Below are 23,530 nucleotides of genomic sequence, written 5' to 3' on the forward strand. Positions count from 1 at the left end.
AAATAAGCATGTTCATCTAAAGGTTATTTATCTAATCAATAGAATTGTTTGCTTATTGACTCTCTTAAAGCGAGATTCAAGTAACATGCATTTATAAGATACTTTGGTCAACGTTTTAAAGAAACCTAATATTGAAGACTCGCGAAATCACACCCTGGTTATCAAAATATTTGGTATGATGGTATGCATGGTATTCATTTCTCTATTTTTATTCCATTCGAATAAAAAGTTGACGCACTAACTGCTATTTTAATGCTAGTGTCTTCAATAAGCAAAAATAAACCACGAAATTAAAAACACAATTTCGATCTTTCAGGCACCGTTTACTTTTAATTCATCACACAAAAACCCCTGCTGGACGTCAGTCAACGGGAAATTAAAATGTCTCCCTTATTTTCAAGTCATAGGGATGGATAAATGCGGAACAACTGACATTTTTGCACGCATCTCTAGACACCCGGATGTAGTGCCCAATATCAAAAACACGGAGACGATGTGGTGGTCATGGGAGCGGTATGGTAAGTCCTCTGTGATGCAGTGACACAGTAGAAGTTTTCTTTTGTTACTATGTATCGATGACCAAACTTTGAGACAGTCGTGTAGACAAATATTTCCACTTTGGATGAAAGAAAATAAACAAAGATCTGCATTTGTAGCTCTTTTTCGGAATTTGAAATTCATCAATCAGCTGGTATTTTCACAAACTCATACTACAATGATGTTTTTTTCAGATTCTTTACTAAAATCTATTAAACAGTACGCAAGACAAATTCAAGTGAAAAATCTGTACTATTGTCTTATGTCTCGTGCTATGAATTTCGTGTTTTCTGAAGAAAATAGGCATCGTTTTTGTGTCATTTGAATTGTCTAAACACAGTGATACTAAGGAACCGGAATTAAAACTTAAAACGATTAATCATCAATTAAAATTATTAATTGAAAAAAGGTAAAGTTAAGTCTATTGTGGACAGAGTCTTTTGTAATATTTGATGGACATTTTATCTAGAAATCTACTCATAAATAGAGAATAATATATGGCCAAATTTGTATCACATCCCATATCAACCAGAGACTCCACATCAGAGCGAGGACCGAAGGCCAGAGCGATGATATTGGTCGAGGGTTGATATGGGATATGATACAGATTTTGCCATGTATTATCCTCTGTATGCAGTCAAACTGTATTGCTAACCTGGTATTACAGAAGTGTTGCAAGTGTGTTCTGTGTGTTTTTTCATTTGTACCAACCTTTTGAAAAAAAGATTAAGATAAACGTGAAAAAACTACAAAATGGAATAAAAACCCAAAGTTTAAAGCGCCTCTCATCATTCATTCTAAAACGGATATTTTTTTTTTTATACTTATAGGTTATTGGCTGTGGTCCTCAAACGCAAGGCGGACATATTTATCCAATTATATTCATTATTTCGATAACTTAGCTTTACGGTTATACAACATTTCACGAAAGAAAGGAAAAACTCAACTGGTTACCGGTAAGGGGTATTGATATACCTGAAGAGTTGTTTTCAACTATTCTCAAAGAAATTCACAAAAGTCAGGCGCTCCTCCACACCTCCCCCTCCCCACCCTCTCTCAACATGTACACGTATATTTTTGTTTTAAACTAAACAGAAGAACTTGGTGCCATAGTAACGTTCACCGAAAAACATTATGTATTTACCTGTCACAAGTTTTTGATCCGTATTCCCTTCCCATACCGAGGTGGTTGACAAGTCTTGGCTTATTACATGCAAGTCACACGAAGTTTCTATTCTTCTTGTGTTCAACTTGTGTTTTTCCCATCAGGGGATGGAACTCCTATGGATATGTGGGATTTTCGGGGATGGAAGATGATCCCACAGAATAAAGGGCTAAAGGAGCCCCAGTATTTGACCCCTCACCTCATCAGACACATAAACCGTGACGTCAAACTCCTCATACTGCTCAGAAATCCTGTAGACAGGTAAGAACTATTACCTATAACCTAACTATTCTAGTTTTGACCAACTCCTTTCCCTGTTTCAGAAGATTTTATGTTGTTTTATCACGTCTCTATTTCACGATTATTTCACTCATGTTGAAGTGGTTACCGACGAAATTAAAATTGATTTCATTTCTCTGTGTTACTAACTTTTTCAAGTTTTCCAGTAAATCGATAGGCTACAGGTGTTGTCTTTGTAAATTTCTGGTAAGCAATACATCTAAAGAGTCTTGCACAGGTGTGTAATATGATATCAATATATTAAATCAAATTCAATTACATAAAATTGCTTTAATAAACAGATATTTTTTCATACGATTTTAACATAAATATAAGTAAAACAATAGTAATGAATGATGATCTTAAGTGCTTAAGTGTGATGGTTTCTCCATTATAAAAAAACCCACAGATCAAATGGACATCTTTCCATAAGTAGATGAGAATTCCATGTCAAAATTTGGAAAGCATGTCTGTAAAAGGCTAGAATTCAAAACTTAGATGTAACCAAATAACAATAAAGATTAATTAAAAGAAAATGAAAATGATTTCCGTTTTCGACTGGGAATATGAATCAGTGCAAATACCGTAAGGAAAGAGAAATACAAGCATGCGATTTCTTCATGCAACTCCTCCTAACCTAAGCATTGTACTGTTATAACTAACGTTGTAGGTTTATCTTCACAGACTGTACTCTGATTATTATTTCATTGATAATGGAGAACGCAGCAAGAATCGGACCACTTTCCACCAGGCTGTCATGAGGGCCATCGATGTCCTGAAGAAATGTCGGGAACACAGAAGTCTCCGGAGCTGTTTGTTTGATTTTAACCTCAATGCGAAACTTGTGAAACATAAAGTAGAAAACTTTGTTTACTTGATGACTTGAATCAAACTTTGAATCTAAACAGTTAATTGCAAATCCTACAAGTTTCACGCGGAATTAAAAACTCAGTTCTCGAAGTCAAATAATTTGTAAAAATGTATTTGAGTTAACGTGTATTCGTTATTTCCCCTTTTCCTTTTTAGACAAGAATTCACCTTGGCTTTTACGCAGTGTTTTTACGAGAATGGCTCTCGGTGTTTCCACGTGATCAGATTCTAATCATGCGTACTGAGGATTACTCCGTGAACACCAAATCAGTGATGAAACGCGTGTTCGATTTTCTCCAACTGAGTCAGTAAAATTCTACTTCTTCATTTCATATCAATTATTTATTTTATAATATTTTTATAATATCATTATCTCTTTTTTTGTTCAATCTTCCATTCACTAAAGCTGATTTTTCAATCAATGACTGTATAAAAGTATTTTTACATTTTTTTCAGAGTCGTTAAAAGAAATAGAACTTACAAAATACAAAATAACGACATCAAAACGAGAGTATGTTACAAAACACAAATTAGGAAAACAACCCATGATGACAAAAACTAGAATAATGCTAGAAAACCTTTATCGCCCTGACACGGAGGAGTTGGGTCGGTTACTGAAAGACAAACGCTTTCTGTGGATATCCAGGGACATCAAAAATGGAATGGTTGAAAATTCCACGATAAACAAAATTTGAAAAAAAAATTGTACAGATGAACAGAGCACAACATATCAACTCCTCCATCAAAACGTACACTTGGATGTTAGACTGAATATCAGTCACTACCCATCCCAAGAGATTCCCAATGAATGTGAACAAAACGTCCACAACCCAGCGTCTTTAATAAGTTGTAACGAGATGCTACCCCCTTGTCACAAACGGACAGACACAATAAGTCACGATGAAATGGAGCATCGAACGAGGAAAAGAAAACGGATTTTGGCCTCTTTGAAAAGTAGGCATAGGAGTCAGATGCAATGGGATTGTAGCCGTAGAACAAACGATTTGGATGAAGATTCAGTTAATTTTCCGAAATGTTTATTCCGGAGGGATACAGTACTTCCACCATCTCTTTATTGTTTATATTACTGTATATTACTGAATATTTTGTCTGTTACATCCACTAGTCCTCGATTTACAGAAATCTTTTGAGTAGTGTCTCTGTGGGACAACCTAAAAATCAAAAGGATGAAACAGTTTTTTTTTAGGGGAAGGGTCTCTATCATGTTTAAATGATGTTTTTTCTCATTGCATGCATGGGTAATTCCAACTTAGGGTAATGAAATTCTCAAAAGTATATATTTATTGTAAAATATGTCTTATGATTTAAAAAATATATATACGAACCCTGTCGATCGATTCCTCACACACACACAGATATATATATATATATAAGACTAATAGTTTATCAAAATATTTTGATTTTCAAAAATTCGCACAATATTCGTATCCTTCTTATCCAGATATATGAAAACAAAAACTTTGTTTTTAAATCTACTGAAGAGCCCGGTAGGGCGAAAGCGCTATAGATAGAAGTTGTTTGAGCATTGGACTTATTTTTTTTGTTTATTCATCCCCGGTACCAAGAAAAAGGATATATATATATATATATATATATATATATATATATATATATATATATATATATATATATATATATATATATAAAAGGTCAAAGATGAATATATGTAAAAGAATGTCTGTCTGGTGTCTGATACTACAATAAACACTATGAAACAAAAACAAAAACCTCAAAACGTAAATATATAGCCCGTAAACTGGACTAAAATCTCCATTATATGGACCGCAAGTTCATAAAATTAAACTTGACTTTCAATCTACTATGAATCCTTTGAAAATTGATTGCATCCAAGCTTTTTCATATAATCTTTGTATTTGAAGACTAATAGTTTATCAAAATATTTTGATTTTCAAAAATTCGCACAATATTCGTATCCTTCTTATCCAGATTATCACTAAAACAGTGTAATTATTTGCAGGGCATCTTTGCTAGCCAAGTGTCCAAAAATGTTCTCCCCAACAAAAATGAGAATTTATTATGTTGCTCTGTATATGAATTTTTTTTTATCCAGCACAGTTTTTAAACCCTTGCACACAGTTAAAACTGCCCATTAAGCAAAAGAAAAAGTGCTACGCAAGACAGGCTATATTCATAAAAGTGTTTCATTTTAAAGGTCAAAAGTCATTTGTTTTATACGATATAAAATGGTTTGGGGCAGTTTACGCGTAAACTGTTTCAAACCATTATATATCGTATAAAACTAATAAATATTGAATTCATTGCTTATAATTTAATTATTATACTCTTCAGTGTAGGTAAAAACGGTCATTTGACCTTTAAAATGACGTAAAACTGTACAAAATTTAAACGTAACGTCAGGCGTATGTATTGATACGTTTTTGACGTTAGTTTTACTATGACGTAGGCATTATTCTTTATACGATATAAAATAATTTTTTAGCCAATCAGAAAGCGCGCTACAACTAGAATTAAATTATGATATATCTATATATCTATATATATATAATCTACATGTTTACCTGATACTGTCTTTTCTTGTAACAAAAGAGTTAATCAGTCAGATAAAAGCCTCAAACTGTCCAGTATGTAAAAAAAATCCCAAAAAAAACAACTAATATGGGTACTACGGGCCTCGTGTAGCTTATTCCCTCACAGAACGGATAGATCTTCGCTTGTATCATTTACATAATAATACTGAATTTTAAAAATAATAGAATATATAGAGCCTACATTTGATTGCAAATTGTTATCAATTTTATTCTATAGAATACATGCAATTTTTTACGATCATATCTCCGTTGGCAACAAAAAATAGCATTGAACTGGTCACTTCAGTCTTGATATAAGAAGTCTACAAAATTTGGTATACACAGAAATTATTCACGGAGTAGTCTAAAATCATCATCTTTTCGCCAGTTGGATGAAGAATGACATTATATGAATCCCTTACATCGGCCAATTCTATGTCTCTACTTTTGCAACCTCCATGGCTGATCTGTTTCAGCTTATTTTTCCGATTGCAAACCAGTACGTTGTCATGTAAATCAAATGTCATTCCGCGAAGATCGCCTTGAAACTTTTCACTTTCAAAAATAGTTTTGTTGGTTCGATCTGCAACCACAACGCGTCCATTTTTAGAAAAACAATGTAAATCAGACTTTGGCGATGATGAGAGAAACAGGACTGCAGCCCCCTCACTGCTGAATGAAGAACTACACTGAACACTAAAATCCTCCGAACAAGTGTATGACCCGGTTTCATTTGCAGAGAATATGGAGTTCAGTCCACATGAAATTGCTTTCATGGGTTTACTGAGTTGTATTGTTCGTAGTTTAGTAAATTTGACCATTGGTTCTACATCGATACAATAGAGGTCAACAAAGTTCAGGAAAGACACGTAGACCTCATTCAAGCTCTCATTTATCCTGGAGTGGCACAGACCGTACGGTGGGCTCGGACATTTTTCAGTGTGAATACATTTTCCCTCAGGTTTGCTGACGTCGAAAATTTTAAGTGACGGGGGATTTCGAAAGGGCAAAATAATTTTTGTATCATGGACGAACAAACCATAAAACACAGAATCCGACAAATTCCGTATTTTGGATGTTAATTTAAAGCTAACTTTCATCCAATCCTTACGGGACATTTCCTGCTTCCTTCGAAATATATCACTACCAGTAACTTTTCGAACAGTGTATAGAATAGTCTCTATTGTTCCGGATGTACCTTTTGACATATTTACATCTTCAAACTTCTTTTGATTTGAAAGTTGTTTCAGGAAATCAGAGCCTGGTTGGGTGTACTTTTCAGGAAAATTCCAAAGATCTAAAGATTTCAAATGCGAGATGTGGTTATTGATTCGGGCGAGCTGATTTTGTTTGGTGACAAAAAGTTGTTTTGGGGAACCACTTTTAAGCACGGACTGCAAAAGAATTTTTGTTTCATGTACCGTGGTTGAAAATCGTTTCAGTTCATCCGAAGCAGTTTCTAAGATTCCGACTGAATCTGCATGGGTGTGTTCAAATGCTTTACTCCAAGCTGCATGAGCATCGTTAATTAATGTTGTAATCTCTTTGATTGCTATTTCAGTTTTAGTACAAATTTCTTGTTTCATTAAAGTAAGGTCGACAATTTTGGTCTTATTTTGTTCCTGCATATTCTCAATACATTTCTCTAAGTCAGAGAATACTGAAATGATATTTGGAATATCATGTTGTGCTGTTTCTACTCCGATGTCTGTTATAGTTTCCACCTTCGAACACAATCTATGATGTTTGACAAGGCAAAAACAACAGCAAAGCTTTTGGTGTTGGTGACAAAATGCATCAATTATCTTCCCTTGGTGTTCTGGGCAGAATTCTTCAACTTCAACGCCATCTGTGCACACTTTCGTATCGTCCAAGTTCGCGATTTTGTGATTCTGAAGACTTGGTACGAGTTCATGAAGAGCCTTGCATTCATTGCAGATGGTTTCCATACATGCTTTACACCAGTGTGTAGCAGGCACACGTTTCTGTTTTCGCTCGCAGAACTTACACAATTCCTTGCCGGGATTCGAATTCAGCCATATGCTTACAATTAGTTTATTTTGGGGTAAGGAAGATGCCCACTCTTCGTCTGAAATGTCCTTTCTGGGTGCATCGATGCACTTTCGACATACCGGACAATTAATCGTCTTTGTATTCAAGCTGTCATGGCATGTTGCAGTACTCGATATATATGTTTGAATACACGATTCACAAAAAGTATGAAGACACGACAGGTACTTGGGATTCCTGACCTCTTCCAGACATATTGGACAGCGGAAGGTGTCATCTGACGAACTTGTGGTAAGAGGTCTGTTTCCTGAGGTGGCCATTTTAGAAAAATAAATGTACAGTAACTTTCGTTTTGAAAAGTATGGAACATTTTAAATACCAAAACTACAAGTCTATTTTTCATGGAATGCCGCAGATCCGACAACCAAGATAGTGGTTGAAAGAAGCGGGTGCACACTATATATCTGCATGGAGTAATAAAAAAGGAAAGGTAATGTTTAAGAATATGGATAGATAAATCTTTATTTTTTAAACTGATATACATGTATTTTATTTCTGGTAGTAAACTTTTAAGGTAGCCCATCCATAACAAAGGGAATTTTAACGGTTTTGATGATCTATACCACATCAGATACGTATTTTTAAGTTATTATAAGGCTGATATAAACCTAAATCGGTAGTATGTATGTAGTTAATTAAATGGACTTTTTGCACTTCAAACTTTTTTAAAGAGTTGTCTGCCCTTTAAGAAAATTACCAAAAACATTTTCTGAAAATATGCATGATAAACTATGAATTATTTTAGCATATTCGAAAAAGGGAAAGCTTTTGCAACTTTTTACCAAGAGAAATGTGAGAAAATGACTTGTCCTAAAAAAATATATTTAAAATGCATTTATCCATAGACTTCAATTATAACTTCAGTATATGATAAGTTTGTTAATATTTTTTTTAAGTAAATCTTTATTATCTAATAAACCCCTGAAAATCACACTGAAATTGTATTGATTAAACTTGCAATCTTTTAGATATGAAATATAATAGTTATGGATGGACTACCTTAAAACCAGAGATGTTTGTAAATTTCATTTTTTTCCCTTTTAAATGCAGAAAATTAAAGTTTTATTTACAACAAACTAATCATAACACACAGAACATGACGAGGGAATGAAATTATACATTGTTTGATCGAAAGCAAGCGGCATATTTATAATTGGAACAGTAAGGAGTTCTGTCTGTTGACATTCTGCATTGTCTGTCATGCATACATAGCGCAGACAGTGATTTTGCATGAATTACATAAGAAAGAAATCTGTGTTGGTTATTATTCATCACTGTAAAAAGACAATTGCAGGCATGTACTTTTACGTGTATACGCACCCGCTGATTAAAAATTAGCACCTATAGCCTTACTATTCTAGTTTTGACAATTCCTCTCCCTTTTTCAGAAGATTTTATGGTGTTTAATTACGTCTGTATTTCACGATTATTTCACTCATGTTGAAGTGGTTACCGACGAAATCCGAATTGATTTCATTTCTTTGTGTTACTAACTTTTTTCAAGTTTTCTACTTAATCGATAGGCTACAGCTGTTGTCTTTGTAAATTCCTGGTAAGCAATATATCTAAAGAGTCTTGCACAGGGGTGTAATATAACATCAATATAGTCAATCAAATTTAATTACATAAAATTGCTTTAATAAACAAATATTTTTTCATGCAATTTTAACATAAATATGAGAAAAACAATAGTAATAAATGATGATCAAAATACTTAAGTGTCATAGTTTCTCTATTATAAAAAACAAATCAAATGGACATCTTTCCATAAGTAAATGACAAATCCATGTCAACATTTGGAATACCTGTCTGAAAAAGGCTAGAATTCGAAACTTAGATGTAACCTAATAACAATAAAGATTAATTCAAAGAAAATGAAAATGATTTCCGTTTTCGACTGGGAATATGAATGAGTGCAAATACTTTAAGGAAAGAGAGATACAAGCATGCAATTTCTTCATGCAACTCCTCCTGACCTAAGCATTGTACTGTTATAACTAACGTTGTAGGTTTATCTCCACAGACTGTTCTCTGATTATTTCATTGATAATGGAGAACGCAGCAAGAATCAAACCACGTTCCACCAGGCTGTCGTGAGGGCCATCGATGTCCTGAATAAATGCCAGGAACACAGAAGTCTCCGGAGCTGTTTGTTTCACTTTAACCTCAATTCAAAACTCGTGAAACATAAAGTAGATAACTTTGTTAACTCGATGAATTGATTCAAACTTTGCATCTAAATTTCAGTTAATTGCACATCCTACAAGTTTCACGCGGATTTAAAAACTCAGTTCTCAAAGTCAAATAATTTGTAAAAATGTATTTGAGTTAATTAACGTGTATTCTCTATTTCCCCCTTTTCCATTTTAGACAAGAATTCATCCCTGCGAATGTGTTCGGAATGTTTTCTTTATCGTTGCTAAGTATGTAATAAATCCAGAGGTGCTCGAATGAAAGTTCACTAGACTTCACCGAGATTTGTTCAGTTACAGTGAAATTTCGAGCGGAAGAATAAATGTTCAGATAATATTCTCAAAATACGTAAGTACTGGTCGTTTTTCATATCATATCCTACTCTGATTTATGTTAAAACATGACAATTTTTTAAGATGTATGTCTTATTTCACCATATAGCGGTTATTTATGTTAAACGATAATATTCAGAATAGAGTTATGTTATCGTTCGTGTTCAACCACGTGTACAGTGGTTGAAAATATAAACATTGGGTTGCTTAGTAAAAGCATAGCCATGTTTGATACTTGTGGAGTGCAATACAATGTTTTAAAAAAATAATGGGTGTCTGTTTTGCATAAAAACTTGGTATATCAAGCCTTTTCCAAGGAACATTCTGCATTAAATAGCATAGTCTGTTTCACTATTGATACTATTACTAGGTCAGGCGCGGATCGAAAATTACTCTTCAGGGGGGATCTCTACTTAGCATCTTTTAAAATTGTTGCAACAGCAGACAAAAACTTTTTTTGTATTGTCACATTTATTTCTAGAACACATTTTATCTACCAATTAATGAAGATAAAGTTTAAAATCAATAAACCTCTAGATTTTATATTTGATTACAAGTACATAGATTCTATGAAATAGGCTATAAATACGAGGCACGATTTTACTGCGAAGCTGAAAGGGTCAAATATAACCACGTGGTCTAAAATTTAAATGACAATAACATTCGCAGGGGTGACCTTGGCTTTTACGAGAATGGCTCTCGGTGTTTCCACGTGATCAGATTCTAATCATGCATACTGAGGATTACTCCGCGAACACCAAATCAGTGATGAAACGCGTGTTCGATTTTCTCGAACTGAGTCAGTAAAATTTAGCTTCTTTATTTAATTTAATTTCAATTATTTTATTTTATAATATTTTTAGATTTAATATCAATATCACTGTATGTTGTTCTATCAATCAGTTATAGTAAAAAGTAATTTTACAATTTTTTTTCAGAGTCGTTAAACGGAGTAGAACTTTCAAAATTCAAAATAACGACTTCAAAACGAGAGTATGTTACAAAACACAAATTAGGAAAACAACCGATGTTGACAAAAACTAGGGTAATGCTAGAAAACATTTATCGCCCTGACACGGAGGGGTTGAGTCGGTTACTGAAAGACAAACGCTTTCTGTGGATATCCAGGGACAGCAAAAGTGGAATGGTTGAAAATTCCACGATAAACAAAATTTGAAAAAAAAATTGTACAGATGAACAGAGCACCATATATAAACTCCTCCATCTTCATCACATTGTTATCACATTGTCTGTTGCGTTGAGATCGATGAGCAAGAAAATATAATCAAGGAAAAATAACTCTTTTTTAAGGGGAGTCTATATCATGTTGATTTTATGTTTTCTCTCAGTGCATGCATAGGTAATTCAAACTTGGGGCAATCAAATTCTCAAAATTATAAATTTATTGTAAAATATGTCTTAGGGTAATTAAAAGAAGCGTTTAATAAAAAAAATTACGAACCGTGTCGATCAATTCCTCACATGTTCGTTTCTTATAAATGGGATATAAAAGTTGGGCAAAAGTGGGATATAAGTAAAAAGAGTGTTGTGCAAATGAGGATAATTACGCGCTAAATACTAGTATACCAGAATATCGTATGATTGTAGAATCTTAAAAAAATTGAAAATCAATATAATTTTTAACAAAACGTGAGAAAATATTATTGGTAATGTGGTTATTCAAACTTAATTAAGCAACTAGATACTGATTGAAATTAAAACATGTATGCGATTCTAACAAGTAGACAAGTCATATATTTTAAAAGCATATAAAGCTACTTAACTTGTATATAGTAGTACTGTATTCAGGGGAATATTTGCCCCCGTTTTTCCCTGCCACATTCGGCCCGTTGTTAACGGGTGTATTTAAAGGGACATGGTCACGATTTTGGTCAAATTTTATTTTTCTGCTCTAATTATTTACACTGCTTTAGGAATGCATTTCTAATGATCAAATGAAATTTGGGTGCCAGTCGATGAGTTTTAAGCAAGATACAGGGCTCACAATTCTTCGTCATGAGAACGAGGCCCGTGCCCTGTTTTTGTTTACATTGGTTCAATATACCAGTAAAAATTCTTTTTCAAGCTGATTTGTCTATTTTTTTTTCATATTAAGCATAAATAAACAGTTCCTAACGATTAACAAATTTATTTGAGATCTAAAACTGGAATTTTCACTTCAACATTCAAAATGTAAACAAACGCTTTGTTTACAAAGCGAAGAATTGTAAGCACTGTAACTCGCTTATAAATCAACAAATGACACTCACATTTTGGTTGCCTATTAAAAATGCCTTACTGAAGCATTGTAAACATTAAAATTGAAAAAAAAATTGTCTAAAATCGTGACCATGCCCCTTTAAGACTGGGCAAATTGCAATGGCTCAAATTATCTATCTTTAAAAACAACTTTGTCTGGGCGAATTTAAGACGGGGCGAAACCTTTTGCAAGTGAAGAAGGACAAAAAATACACAGGCGAAAATAACACCGTACACAGGATTACGGTCCTCCAAGTAAAGGTAAAACTACAACGAATCTATAACAAATCCAATCTTCTTAACACCTTACATTTCATAAAGATATATGTCGTTTTTCAATCAAAAGTTACATGTTGTTAAACAATAAAGTTCTTTCAATTTTGTTGCAAAAATGTTCAAACTCTGTTACAGCACCGTTGTCAAATAGGTTTAGTAACAGTATGCAAATCTTAAGATTAACCTTTTGTATTGATACCTTTGCCCGTGACAAAAAAGAAAATAAAGATATGCATGCATGTAACAAGCATATCAAAGATTCTACAAGACTTGGTAAACACAGCATTTCTTTCTGTAGTCCAAAACCAGCATTTTCTCGCCTGTTGGGTGAAGAACGACATTGCATGAGTCACCAATGCCGTCCAATACTATGTCTCTGCTTTCTTTTCCACCACATCTGATCTGTTTTAGCTTACTCGTTCTAGTACATACCAGTATGTTGTCGTGCAAATCAAATGTCAGTCCGCGAAGGTCATCAGGAAATCGATTACTCTGACAAATATTTTTATTGTTTCCATCCTTGACAACAACAACGTGGCCATCTTTACAAAAGCAGTGGTAATCGGACTTCCAAGATGAAGAAATAAATGGAACTAAAGACAGTTTATTTTTAAATGTTACATCGTATTCCACATTGAAGTCTTGCGAACAAATAAACGCTTTCCAATTATTTGCAGAGAACACATTGGCCAGTCCTTTTGAAATAGCTACCATGGTTTCATTTTCAACTAAATGTATTGTTTTAAGTTTCGTAAATTTGGCAGTGTCCTCAACATCAATGTGATAAAGGACGACAAAGTTTTGGAAAGACACGTAGACCTCATTCAAGCTCTCGTTTATCCTGGAGTGGCACAGACCGTAAGGTACGCTCGGACATTCTTCTGTGTGAACAAATTTTCCATCAGGTTTGCTGACATCAAAAATTTTAAGTGACGGTGGATTTTCAAAGGGTAAAATAATCTTTGTGTCATTAATGAATAAACCATAATAAACACATTCTGACAAAGTTATACTGGATTCTAATTTAGGTCTGATTTTCATCCAGTCCTTTTGTGATTGCTCATGCTTTCTTTGTAAAATATCGTTGACAATGCCTTTTGGGACTGTCTGTATTATAGCCTGAATCGTTCCAGAGGGAATTTTTGACAATTTCACATCTTCAAACTTCTTTTTATTTAAAAGTTGTTTCAGAAAATTAGAGTCTGGTTTGATGTACTGTGCAGGAAAATTCCAAATATCCAACGATTTTAAACGATTAATGTGGTCAACGATTCTTGCGATCTGATTGTGTTTGGTAATAAAAAGTTGTTTTGGGGAACCACTTTCAAGCATTGACTGCAAAAGAAGTTTGGTTTCACGTACTGTAGTTGAAAATCGTTTCAATTCATCAGATGCAGTTTCCAAGATCCCGACCGAATCTGCATGGGACTGTTCAAATACTTTAATCCAACCTGAATGAGCATCGTTAATTAATGTCGTAATCTCTTTGATTGCTTTTTCTGTGTCCGTACAGATTTCTTGTTTCATTACAGAAAGGTCTACAGTTTTTATGGCTTACGGCCATCTAGTTGCCGGATAATCTTTACGGCAAAGAGTTCAGTTATCTGAACATGCGCGACAAAAAATAGTTCTATTCGAATGTTGCAAAGTTAACTGTTTGTTGTTCAAAATAAATATCTTTTAGCAAAATTATATTTTCCATATGTTATTATCACTTATGTTATTGTAACCAATATGAATTGACTTTATTTAAATAAACTCGAAATCTAACGCGAATGAATATTAAATGCAGTGTTTTCCCTAGGCCGTTTTTGCATAGAGGTATAGGCCCCCGCCATGCATCACACAGTGCCGCCATGCTTTCCGCTATGCATACATGTATTATAAGCAAAAAATCTTTTCCCAATTATTTCAGATCCTAACAGTGATAAGTAAATGTAAATTTGTCGTTAATTCGTTCAATCTTCATATAAACGTTTGCACCCACAGGGAGCGTCGCTAACTTCGATCGACATCGATCTCAGCAAGGGGGAAAGTGTTTAACGGTTAAAGGACTGAACTTATGATTGAGATATATTGAAACTGGGATTATAAATCGGTAATAAATGCATATATAGAGGGGAAATTACTACTTGGTTTAATATAATGTGCCTTCTTCGACACCTCCGCCATTATCGAATGTTGGGGATTTTCCAAGATCTAAAAATAGCACAATGTTCCCTCGATGGAGTTACCTTGGTTGTGCTATGATTGAACTGTTTATTTGTCGTAAAAACATTGGAAACTTGAGACCAAATGTACTCAAATAAGAAAACAATATACAGTTAAGCTTGATTGCAAGTCATATACGGAAGCGATGTCATATTACTATAACATAGAGACATCGTATAGTATGCCTCTGAAAATGACTGTGTACACATGTCATGTGAAGAGAGATTGACTGCAAAGTTATAGTGCAGTAATTAATTTTAATTAAATTTTGTTTTTATTATTATTTTTACGCGCAGTGATTTCGCGCTGGCTGTGGCGCTGTTACGTCGCACCGTGCACCAACTCTCGCGCAAGTTCATAGTGCGTAGGAATACAAGGTATACTTATATTTGAGAGCATGTTGGTTTTAAATGTTTTTTGTGTCCTATATCGTTGTATGAATTTACAGTTAATGTACTTCAGTCATTGGATAAAAGAAAGAAGCAAATTGTCTCATATTGGAGTTTGAGTCTGACATCATCATAATTATTTCATGCAGTCTATGATTTTCCTAAAAGCAATGGTGGTTTCAACCAATTGATAAAAGAGGCGTCTAGATTTCAATCCTGTCTGTTTCGGTCACTAAGGTTCGACCAATCAACAAATGGGGCATGTTGATATCGGTCCTGTTAGTTTCTATAGATCTATGAATTACATGTACCTAGTTACTTTCTATAGAGCTATAAATAAACTAAAGTTTCCGTAAGAAAAAGCGGGAATCATACTCGATCCATGTAAATATAGTCATATCAAACCCGTAAGCCATTATGGCCCTTCAGGCCTTTGATTGTCATATTTTGTTCCTGCATATTCTCAATACATTTCTCCAACTCAGAGAATGATGAAATGATATTGTGGACATCGTGTTGTTGTGTTTCTACTCCGATGTCCGCTATGGCTTCTACCTTGAAACACAATCTATGATGCTTGACAAGGCAAATACAACAACAAAGCTTTTGGTGTTGGTGGCAAAACGCATCGATTACCTTCCCTTGGTGTTCCGGGCAGAGTTCTTCAACTTCAACGTCATCTTTGCACAATTTTGTATCGTCCAAGTTCGCGATTTTGTGAGTTTGAAGACTTGGTACGAGTTCATGAAAAGCCTTACATTCGTCACAGATGGTTTCCATACATGCTTTACACCAATGTGTAGCAGACACTTTTTTCTCCTTTCGCTCGCAGAACTTACAGAGTTCCTTGTCGGGGTTCGAATTCAGCCACATGCTTACAACGAGTTTATTTTGGGGTAAGGAAGTCGCCCACTCATCACCTGAAATGTCCTTTCTGGGAGCGTCGATGCGCTTTCGACATACCGGACAATCAATCGTCTTTGTATTCAAGCTGTCATGGCACGTTGCAGTACTCGATATATATGTTTGAATACACGATTCACAGAAAGTATGAAGACACGACAGGTACTTTGGATTCCTGACCTCTTCCAGACATATTGGACAGCGGAATGTGTCACCTGGCAAACTGTTGCTAAGAGGTTTGTTCCCAGAGGTGGCCATTTTAGAAAACTTTCGATTTAGAAAGTATGGAACGTCATAAGTACAGCAATTAAAAGAAAATCTTAAGGAGCTGTCGATAAGTCAATGAAATTAAGTAGTAATTTTAAGGGGATGTCTTAACTTCAATTTCAAGCTCTTTAGATCCTAAAAAGAAGAGATTTTTCTATCAAATTATATGAGTTAAAGAAATAAGTGCTTACAGAATGAACCAAAGAATGTTTAAAAAGTAACACATTTCTTCGTTATAGTTACAATGTGCTTGCATTGAAATAACATGAACCGTGCCACTAAAAGTATTTGAACGTGTTGACACTTTAACTTAAGAAAAGGGTTACAGGATTCTTTGCGGAAGGATATTTTCTAGGACTATTATATACCGATATAGGAGAATAATCAACTGGGTTGTTGTCACTCTCCTCTAGAAAAAAGGTGAGATGTTAGACGTATGAACTATGAATGATTGTTATCATTACAGACATTGATTGTTTTGTGACTTTACCAACCTTAGGCTTTCTATATTTTTGTGCAATATACTTGTTTCTCAAAAGCAATGGAATGTGTAAAATGATAGATAAACAAGGACGCATTGAGATATGAGTGGTACATGTACACTATATAATATGCATAGTGCTCAAAGTCAAAGAAGTTGTAGATATGTTTTTGACTTTACGTCTCTACGTGTATTCTCCAATTTAAGATCTTTTTTCTATTTTTTAGACAAACATTAACTTTTATTTGGCTTTTATGCAGTGATATCACGAGAATGACTCTCGATGTTTTAATTGAGCAGCTTTTGACCATGCGTACAGAGGTTTACTCCGCGAACACGACATCAGTCACGAAACACGTGTTTGGTTTTCTCGAAGTCAGTTAGTTTCAACATATCTATTCATTATTATGGGAATTATTTTTTAAAAATCTATCACAGTCAGCTAATTTAAACAGGTTTTGCTATCTAAACAATATGAGTTATAACAATAACAACCATACGATAAAGACTGGTTCGCGGCGAGAAATATTCGCGACGACGAGACTCTCGCGAACGTTGCGAAAATTTCTCTTACGCGAATAAAAGGTGGTTTACAGTAACGTCTGTATTTTAGCGCGTTTTAAAAGAGTTCGTTTTAAAATTCATTCGTAGCTTTGTTATATAATCTAACTTCATACAGTTGATTTTAAGTAGATTGTTTTGTAATTAAAACTTTTTAATGGAGAAGGGTATATAATAATTTTATATTATATGCTAAAAAGTCACGTGACAGGGCGAACAAATGTTACATGGTATGAAAAAGCCGATATGAGCATACTGTAGTAAGAAAGGAGGTATATGTGAGTATATAAATACAACGAAGACATATGGCTAGACCGGAAATCGAACCCGGGACCCCTGAAACTCTAGTCAGGATCTCTACCACTGAACTACCCAGGCCGATATCCACTGTCCATATAGCCCCAACTACTACATTCCCCCCTCCTTAAATAGTCTTCAACCCCGAAGACCCAACACAAGTTCACCTTGTCAGGACTTATTAATTATATATATATGCCTGAACAAGGAAGGCCACAGCACCATCTGTAGTAGGAAAGCAGGAATAAGTATATAGATACAATGAAAACATATGGTTGGACCGGGAATCGAACCCGGGACCCCTGCAACTCTAGTCAGGAGCTCTACTACTGAGCTACCTAGGCCGATATCCACGGTCCATATAGCCCGAACTACTACAATACGATATAGACAAATATGATTAAATCTTGAATATTTTATCCCTTGATTTTCTTTACATCAAAAAAACAATTTTAACTATTTATGATTCGAGTAAATGAAAAAAAAAGCGAGAGAAAATACAATACGAATTATTCACGACGTTGTTGCTTTGAGAAGTCGAAAACTATAAGAACTTGACATATTTTATATAATCATATGTTGTTCAGTTTGAGGCGTGGTTTAAATATATTTTTGATAGGGATGTCAATTTTGCTCGGATGGCTCAGTCGATTAATCGGAGGTTTTAGTCGAGCGATAGTCGAGTACTCGTTGATTAATCTAAAACTGTGTCATTTTCAAATTAAATAATGCTACTGTCAATTAAACTCAAGAACATTTAAAAACTTACGATAAAACGCACTAGATGCATCTAATTTCAAAGAAATCACATACCGGAGTTATTATGACTCAGTTAATGAGGTCAACTCCATACTGGAAGAAGAAAATTATTTTATCTTAATACCCAATGTCAAATGTCTTAGCTTTTTCCTTTTTCTTATGACGCTTGCACATAATTGAGCTCCATGTCATCTTAAGGCATTGTCCCGTGCCAAATAAACAATTAGTTTAATGATTATAAAAACAAACACTTTGAGATGATTACTGATATGATTAATTTTTCATTTTACAAACATCTACTCCAATAAACAACTGATAAGAAGAACCAAAGATTAATCTCTTTAAATACATGTTTGCTTAAGTACATATATTCAAAACAATTAGTTGAATTACAAAATCAAAGAGATCAATTATTAGCCGATTAAAATATTTACAAAGGCCACCCGTTCGATGGAACAGAGGGGAACATGATCAAAAACGCCGAGAAAAGAAAACTGTTATTTTCATTTGTAGCTAAAAAAAAACTGCTGCGTTAATAAAAAAAAGTTTGTCACATTTTCCCCTTTATAACAAGTAATCGACTAAGAAAATTTAAGTCGATGATTGGCGTGACCGAGCGATATTCGAGTACTCGAGTACTCGTTGGATCCCCAATTTTTGAGGTATTTTTCTGATCTAAAAAAATAAATATTTTATATCAATAATTCGAATTATTAATGAAAAGAATAATTCTCGATATCAAAAGATAATTTTTGATTAAAAAAAATATATTTTGTGATATCAAAAAATCGTTTTGGATATCACAAATTTGAATGCGTGATATCAAAAAATAATTTTCTGATATCACAAAACAACAAATATTTAAATACAAATCAGGCTCTGTGGTTCAGCAGTTTAATTTTGGGTTAACGGAGCATTCATTAAATATGTGTAATTTTTTCGCCATTTTATTTGAATTTCTGATATCAGAAAATATAATTCTTGATATCAAAAATTAGTTTAAATTTTTGACATCAAAAAATTATTTTCTGATCTCAAAAAATCGAATTTCTGATATCAGAAAAAAAAATGTTTGATAATAAAAATATATGAAAAATACTCTCAGCAAATTTGTTTTGAAGAAAATTGTTACGTGCAATGAGTTTAATTGTTAGAGAAACATTTGCCGCATTTTATTTTCGCCCTTATTTTTTTCAGCAGGCGAATTTAAGATTGGTTGTATTATAAATAGAGAGAGTTATCCCTTTCAACACGACTGTGTCTGGGCAAATTCAAACTCGTTTACAAATGTGTAAGGGCCAAAAATAAACGAAGTATACAGTATCAGTGTAATTACTTACATTAAACATGTAATTCAAGTCTACTTCCATATTCTCATACCAACTGACTTTAAATTGATCATACAGAAATCACATGGTCGGGGCTAACCAAGACCAGTTCATGAAATGATGTAATATAATGGCAATGCATTATTCACAAAAATCATATATTTATTCTTTTTCATTATTTTTATTGTTTATTATTTATTTCAAAATAAAATTATTAAGAATAAATATAATTATTGCTTAATATTCACAGTGGAAACCACAAAAGGACTGCGAAAATTAGATCAACTTAGATAAATGAACAAAAATCAGGTAAATGTCCATGTAAATGTGACAATATACATCAAAACAAGTTTCAAATCATAAACATATCATCTTACTTGTATAAATTGTTTTGAAGATAGTTATCAATCAGCATAACTTAAAGACTTAAAGCGTTTTTAACATGTACCTCTCTCAAACCATATTAAAGTGAAATGCTACACCAAATTTTATATAATGGATGGTTAAAGCATCTTTTCTAAAACATGATTTCGTTGTTCAAATAAGGATATATGCCCTTAACTATTTTCTACGAATTCGTTTTGGTATTTTTTTTTATAATAAAGTGGAAAATATGTTTTATTGAAATAAATATCCTGCATTCATTCACACCAAATTCTAAAATCCCACCGTGTTACTTGCAACCAATACAGATTTTCAACTATTTCTGTATCAATGAATTCATGTCAGCTTCATATATACATTAAGTACAGAACAATATTTACATATATACAAATACAAAGTCAGGTAATTAAACACCACAAAATTAAAATTAACTAGTATTTTAAAATAAATATTGACACGTTTTTTTAATCAGTGGTCATCTGTTACACCAAAACAAAACAAAAAACAAAAAAATCCCGAAATATGAGCATTAATGGTTGAATATTTCTTGGCAAAAATATTATTATTTTTCTTAGATTTATTGCCTAACATTTAATAAAAATGCTGAAAGTATTACGTTATACTCAACTAGACTTAGTACTTGCTACTTTTCATTCAATAAAACCAATGCTTATGCCAAATTACATGTTATGTTATTTGTAACACGCTCCTTGGTTTATAGAACTATATTGAATGGGTATTAATATTTAGTATGAGCATTTTTTTATCGTTTAGAGTAAGTTGTCAAGTAAATATATCCTTTAATGTAAACGTAATAATTGAAACTTTCGATCTGCAGACGTCGTTGTAAAAGCTAAACAATTAGTTTTCAATGTATGCTTTTGATGAAACCGTTTGTAGTTCGGACTTTAAAATAAGATAAACGTCTTCTTCGTCCGTCTGTTCCTCTTTCATCGTTTTATTTAAGGGACTACTTATGATTGCAACTATTTCCGACGTTAAATCATACATGTAAATATGACAAACGATAAATAGGAGTTATTTCATTAACATATGTTCGCAATTAAACTGAAAATTACAAAAAGACTAGTGCTCAAAGAAATAAAAAGTAATAAATTATTTGTTTTACATCAAGGACGGAGTTTTCTTTCAAATATTTCACACATAACTGAAGCACAACTCAATAGACTCTAACTCTCTCAGATGATATCAAATTACAGTAACATTTCTTAAAAGTAACAACTGCAACTTCCCTCATTAATTATGTTTATTATTCGAATATTTATTTAGTTTAAAAAATGTCTACGTAATTTGGTAAACACAGCATTTTCTTTCTTTGTCTAACACCAGCATCTTCTCGCCCGTAGGGTGGAGGACAACATTGTACGCTCTACTGATATCGTCCAGCTTAATGTCTCTACCTTTGCTTTCTCCATATTTGTGCTGTCTTATATACGACTCATTAGTGCACACCAATATGTTTTCGTGCAAATCAAATGCTATTCCGTAAAGAGAAAGTGGAGCTGCATCACTTTGAGAAACAACTCCGATATTTCCCTCTGCAATCACAATCCGCCGATTCTTAGTTGTGCAGTGGCGATCAGAATTAGATGAGGACGAACGAAACGGGACGGGTGCATTATATCCGTCTAGCGATAGAGTACGTGTTATCACTAAATCTTTGGAACAAATAAATGTGCTACCTGTATTTGCTGATATTATAGTAGGCAGTCCACATGATATTGCATCCATTGGTTTATTTATTTGAATTGAACGAAATTTTGAAAATTTCGCCTCACCCTCCAAACCAATCCAATAGAGATCGACAAAATTCAGGAAAGACACGTAAACTTCATTCATGCTTTCGTTAACCCTGGAATGGCTTAAGCCGTAGGGCGTGTTCTGACATAATTCAGTGTGAACACATTTTCCTACAGGTTTGCTAATATCGTACAGTCTAAGAGAAGGTGGGTTTTTCACAGGTAGAAGAATTATGTTGTCATGGATAAATAAACCATAACAAACAGTCTCGGGCAATGCAGTTATTTTTGATGCTAATTTAGGGGTTACCTTCATCCAGTCCTTTTGGGCCATTTTTTGTTTTCTTTGCAAGATATTGTTGCCAAACGCTTTCTGGACAGTACGAAAAATGGTTGCAATCGTTCCAGACGGAGCTTTTACCAACCTTACACCTGCAAGGTTCTGATTTAAAAGTTGCTGTCGGATATTATAGTCTTGTCTGATGTAATGATCAGGAAAATTCCAAATATCTAAAGATTTCAAACGAGATATGTGATTAACAATTCGATCAAGCTGGTTTTGCTTGGTGACAAACAGTTGTTCGAGTGAACCCTTCTCTAGAATGAACTGCAAATTAATTTTTGTTTCACGTACTGTGGTCAAAAATCGTTTCAATTCGTCAAATGCAACTTCAAAGTTTTCGACAGAATTTGTATGGTTCTGTTCAAATTGTTTGATCCATGTCGCGTGTGCATCGTCAATCCCCTTCTTTATCTCCTGGATTGCCTTGTCAGTGTTCCTACAGATTTCTTGTTTGCTTAGATTGAGATCATCTTTTATCCCTTGGTTTTTCAGCTGCATGTTTTCAACACACTTTTCCAAGTCAGAAAATGTCGAAACGATACCCTTGACATCATTTCGTTCTTTTTCCACTGCCATATCTGCTATAACCTCTACCAGCTGACATGATCTGTGATGTTTAGCAAGGCAAATACAACAACATAACTTCCGGTGTTGGTGACAAAACGCATCGATTAACTTTCCTTCATGTTCAGGACAGAACATGTCGGTCTCTACTTCATTTTCACGAATTTTAGAATCAACCATGTTGTCAATTTAATGATTTTGAAGAATTGGAACGAGTTTATGAAGAGCCTTACATTCGTCGCAAATTGTTTCCATGCATGTTTTGCACCAATATTTAGCAGGAACACTTTTTTCATTTCGTTCGCAGAACTTGCACAATTGATTGTCAGTATCATTTGTACTCAGCAACGTTCTTACAATTAGTTTATTTTGTGGTAGGAAAGATGCCCATTCCTCGGCTGAAATGTCTTTCCTGGGAGCATCGATGCGCTTTCGACATACCGGACAATCAATCGTCTTTGTATTCAAACTGTCGTGGCATGTTGCAGTACTCGATATATATGTTTGAATACACGATTCACAAAAGGTATGAAGACACGACAGGTACTTTGGATTCCTGACCTCTTCCAGACATATTGGACAGCGGAATGTGTCATCTGACGAAATGGTGGTAAGAGGGTCGCTCCCAGAGGTGGCCATTGTAGAAAAAGATTGTCGCACGACTTTCGATTTAGAAAGTATGGAACGTCATAACTATCTAAGAAATATATGATTAACCCCCTAAAACGAACT

The 23,530-nt window shown here is 33.9% G+C and overlaps 2 protein-coding genes across 2 annotated transcripts; one reads left to right on the forward strand and one right to left on the reverse strand.

Moving 5' to 3' along the window:
* Positions 1-314: 314 nt before the first annotated feature.
* LOC105335131 (carbohydrate sulfotransferase 15) lies at positions 315-4,118 on the forward strand. Its single transcript, XM_066067268.1, has 6 exons — positions 315-518; positions 1,368-1,493; positions 1,807-1,963; positions 2,666-2,837; positions 3,008-3,155; positions 3,308-4,118. The coding sequence occupies exons 1-6, from the start codon at positions 410-412 to the stop codon at positions 3,544-3,546; spliced, it is 951 nt and encodes a 316-aa protein (XP_065923340.1). The 5' UTR covers positions 315-409; the 3' UTR covers positions 3,547-4,118.
* Positions 4,119-5,647: 1,529 nt separating this feature from the next.
* On the reverse strand, positions 5,648-7,777 carry LOC136270242 (uncharacterized). The gene has a single exon (XM_066067267.1). The coding sequence runs from the start codon at positions 7,749-7,751 to the stop codon at positions 5,745-5,747; it is 2,007 nt and encodes a 668-aa protein (XP_065923339.1). The 5' UTR covers positions 7,752-7,777; the 3' UTR covers positions 5,648-5,744.
* Positions 7,778-23,530: the final 15,753 nt, after the last annotated feature.

Source organism: Magallana gigas, chromosome 7 (assembly GCF_963853765.1).
Source record: "Magallana gigas chromosome 7, xbMagGiga1.1, whole genome shotgun sequence".
NCBI lineage: Eukaryota > Metazoa > Mollusca > Bivalvia > Ostreida > Ostreidae > Magallana > Magallana gigas.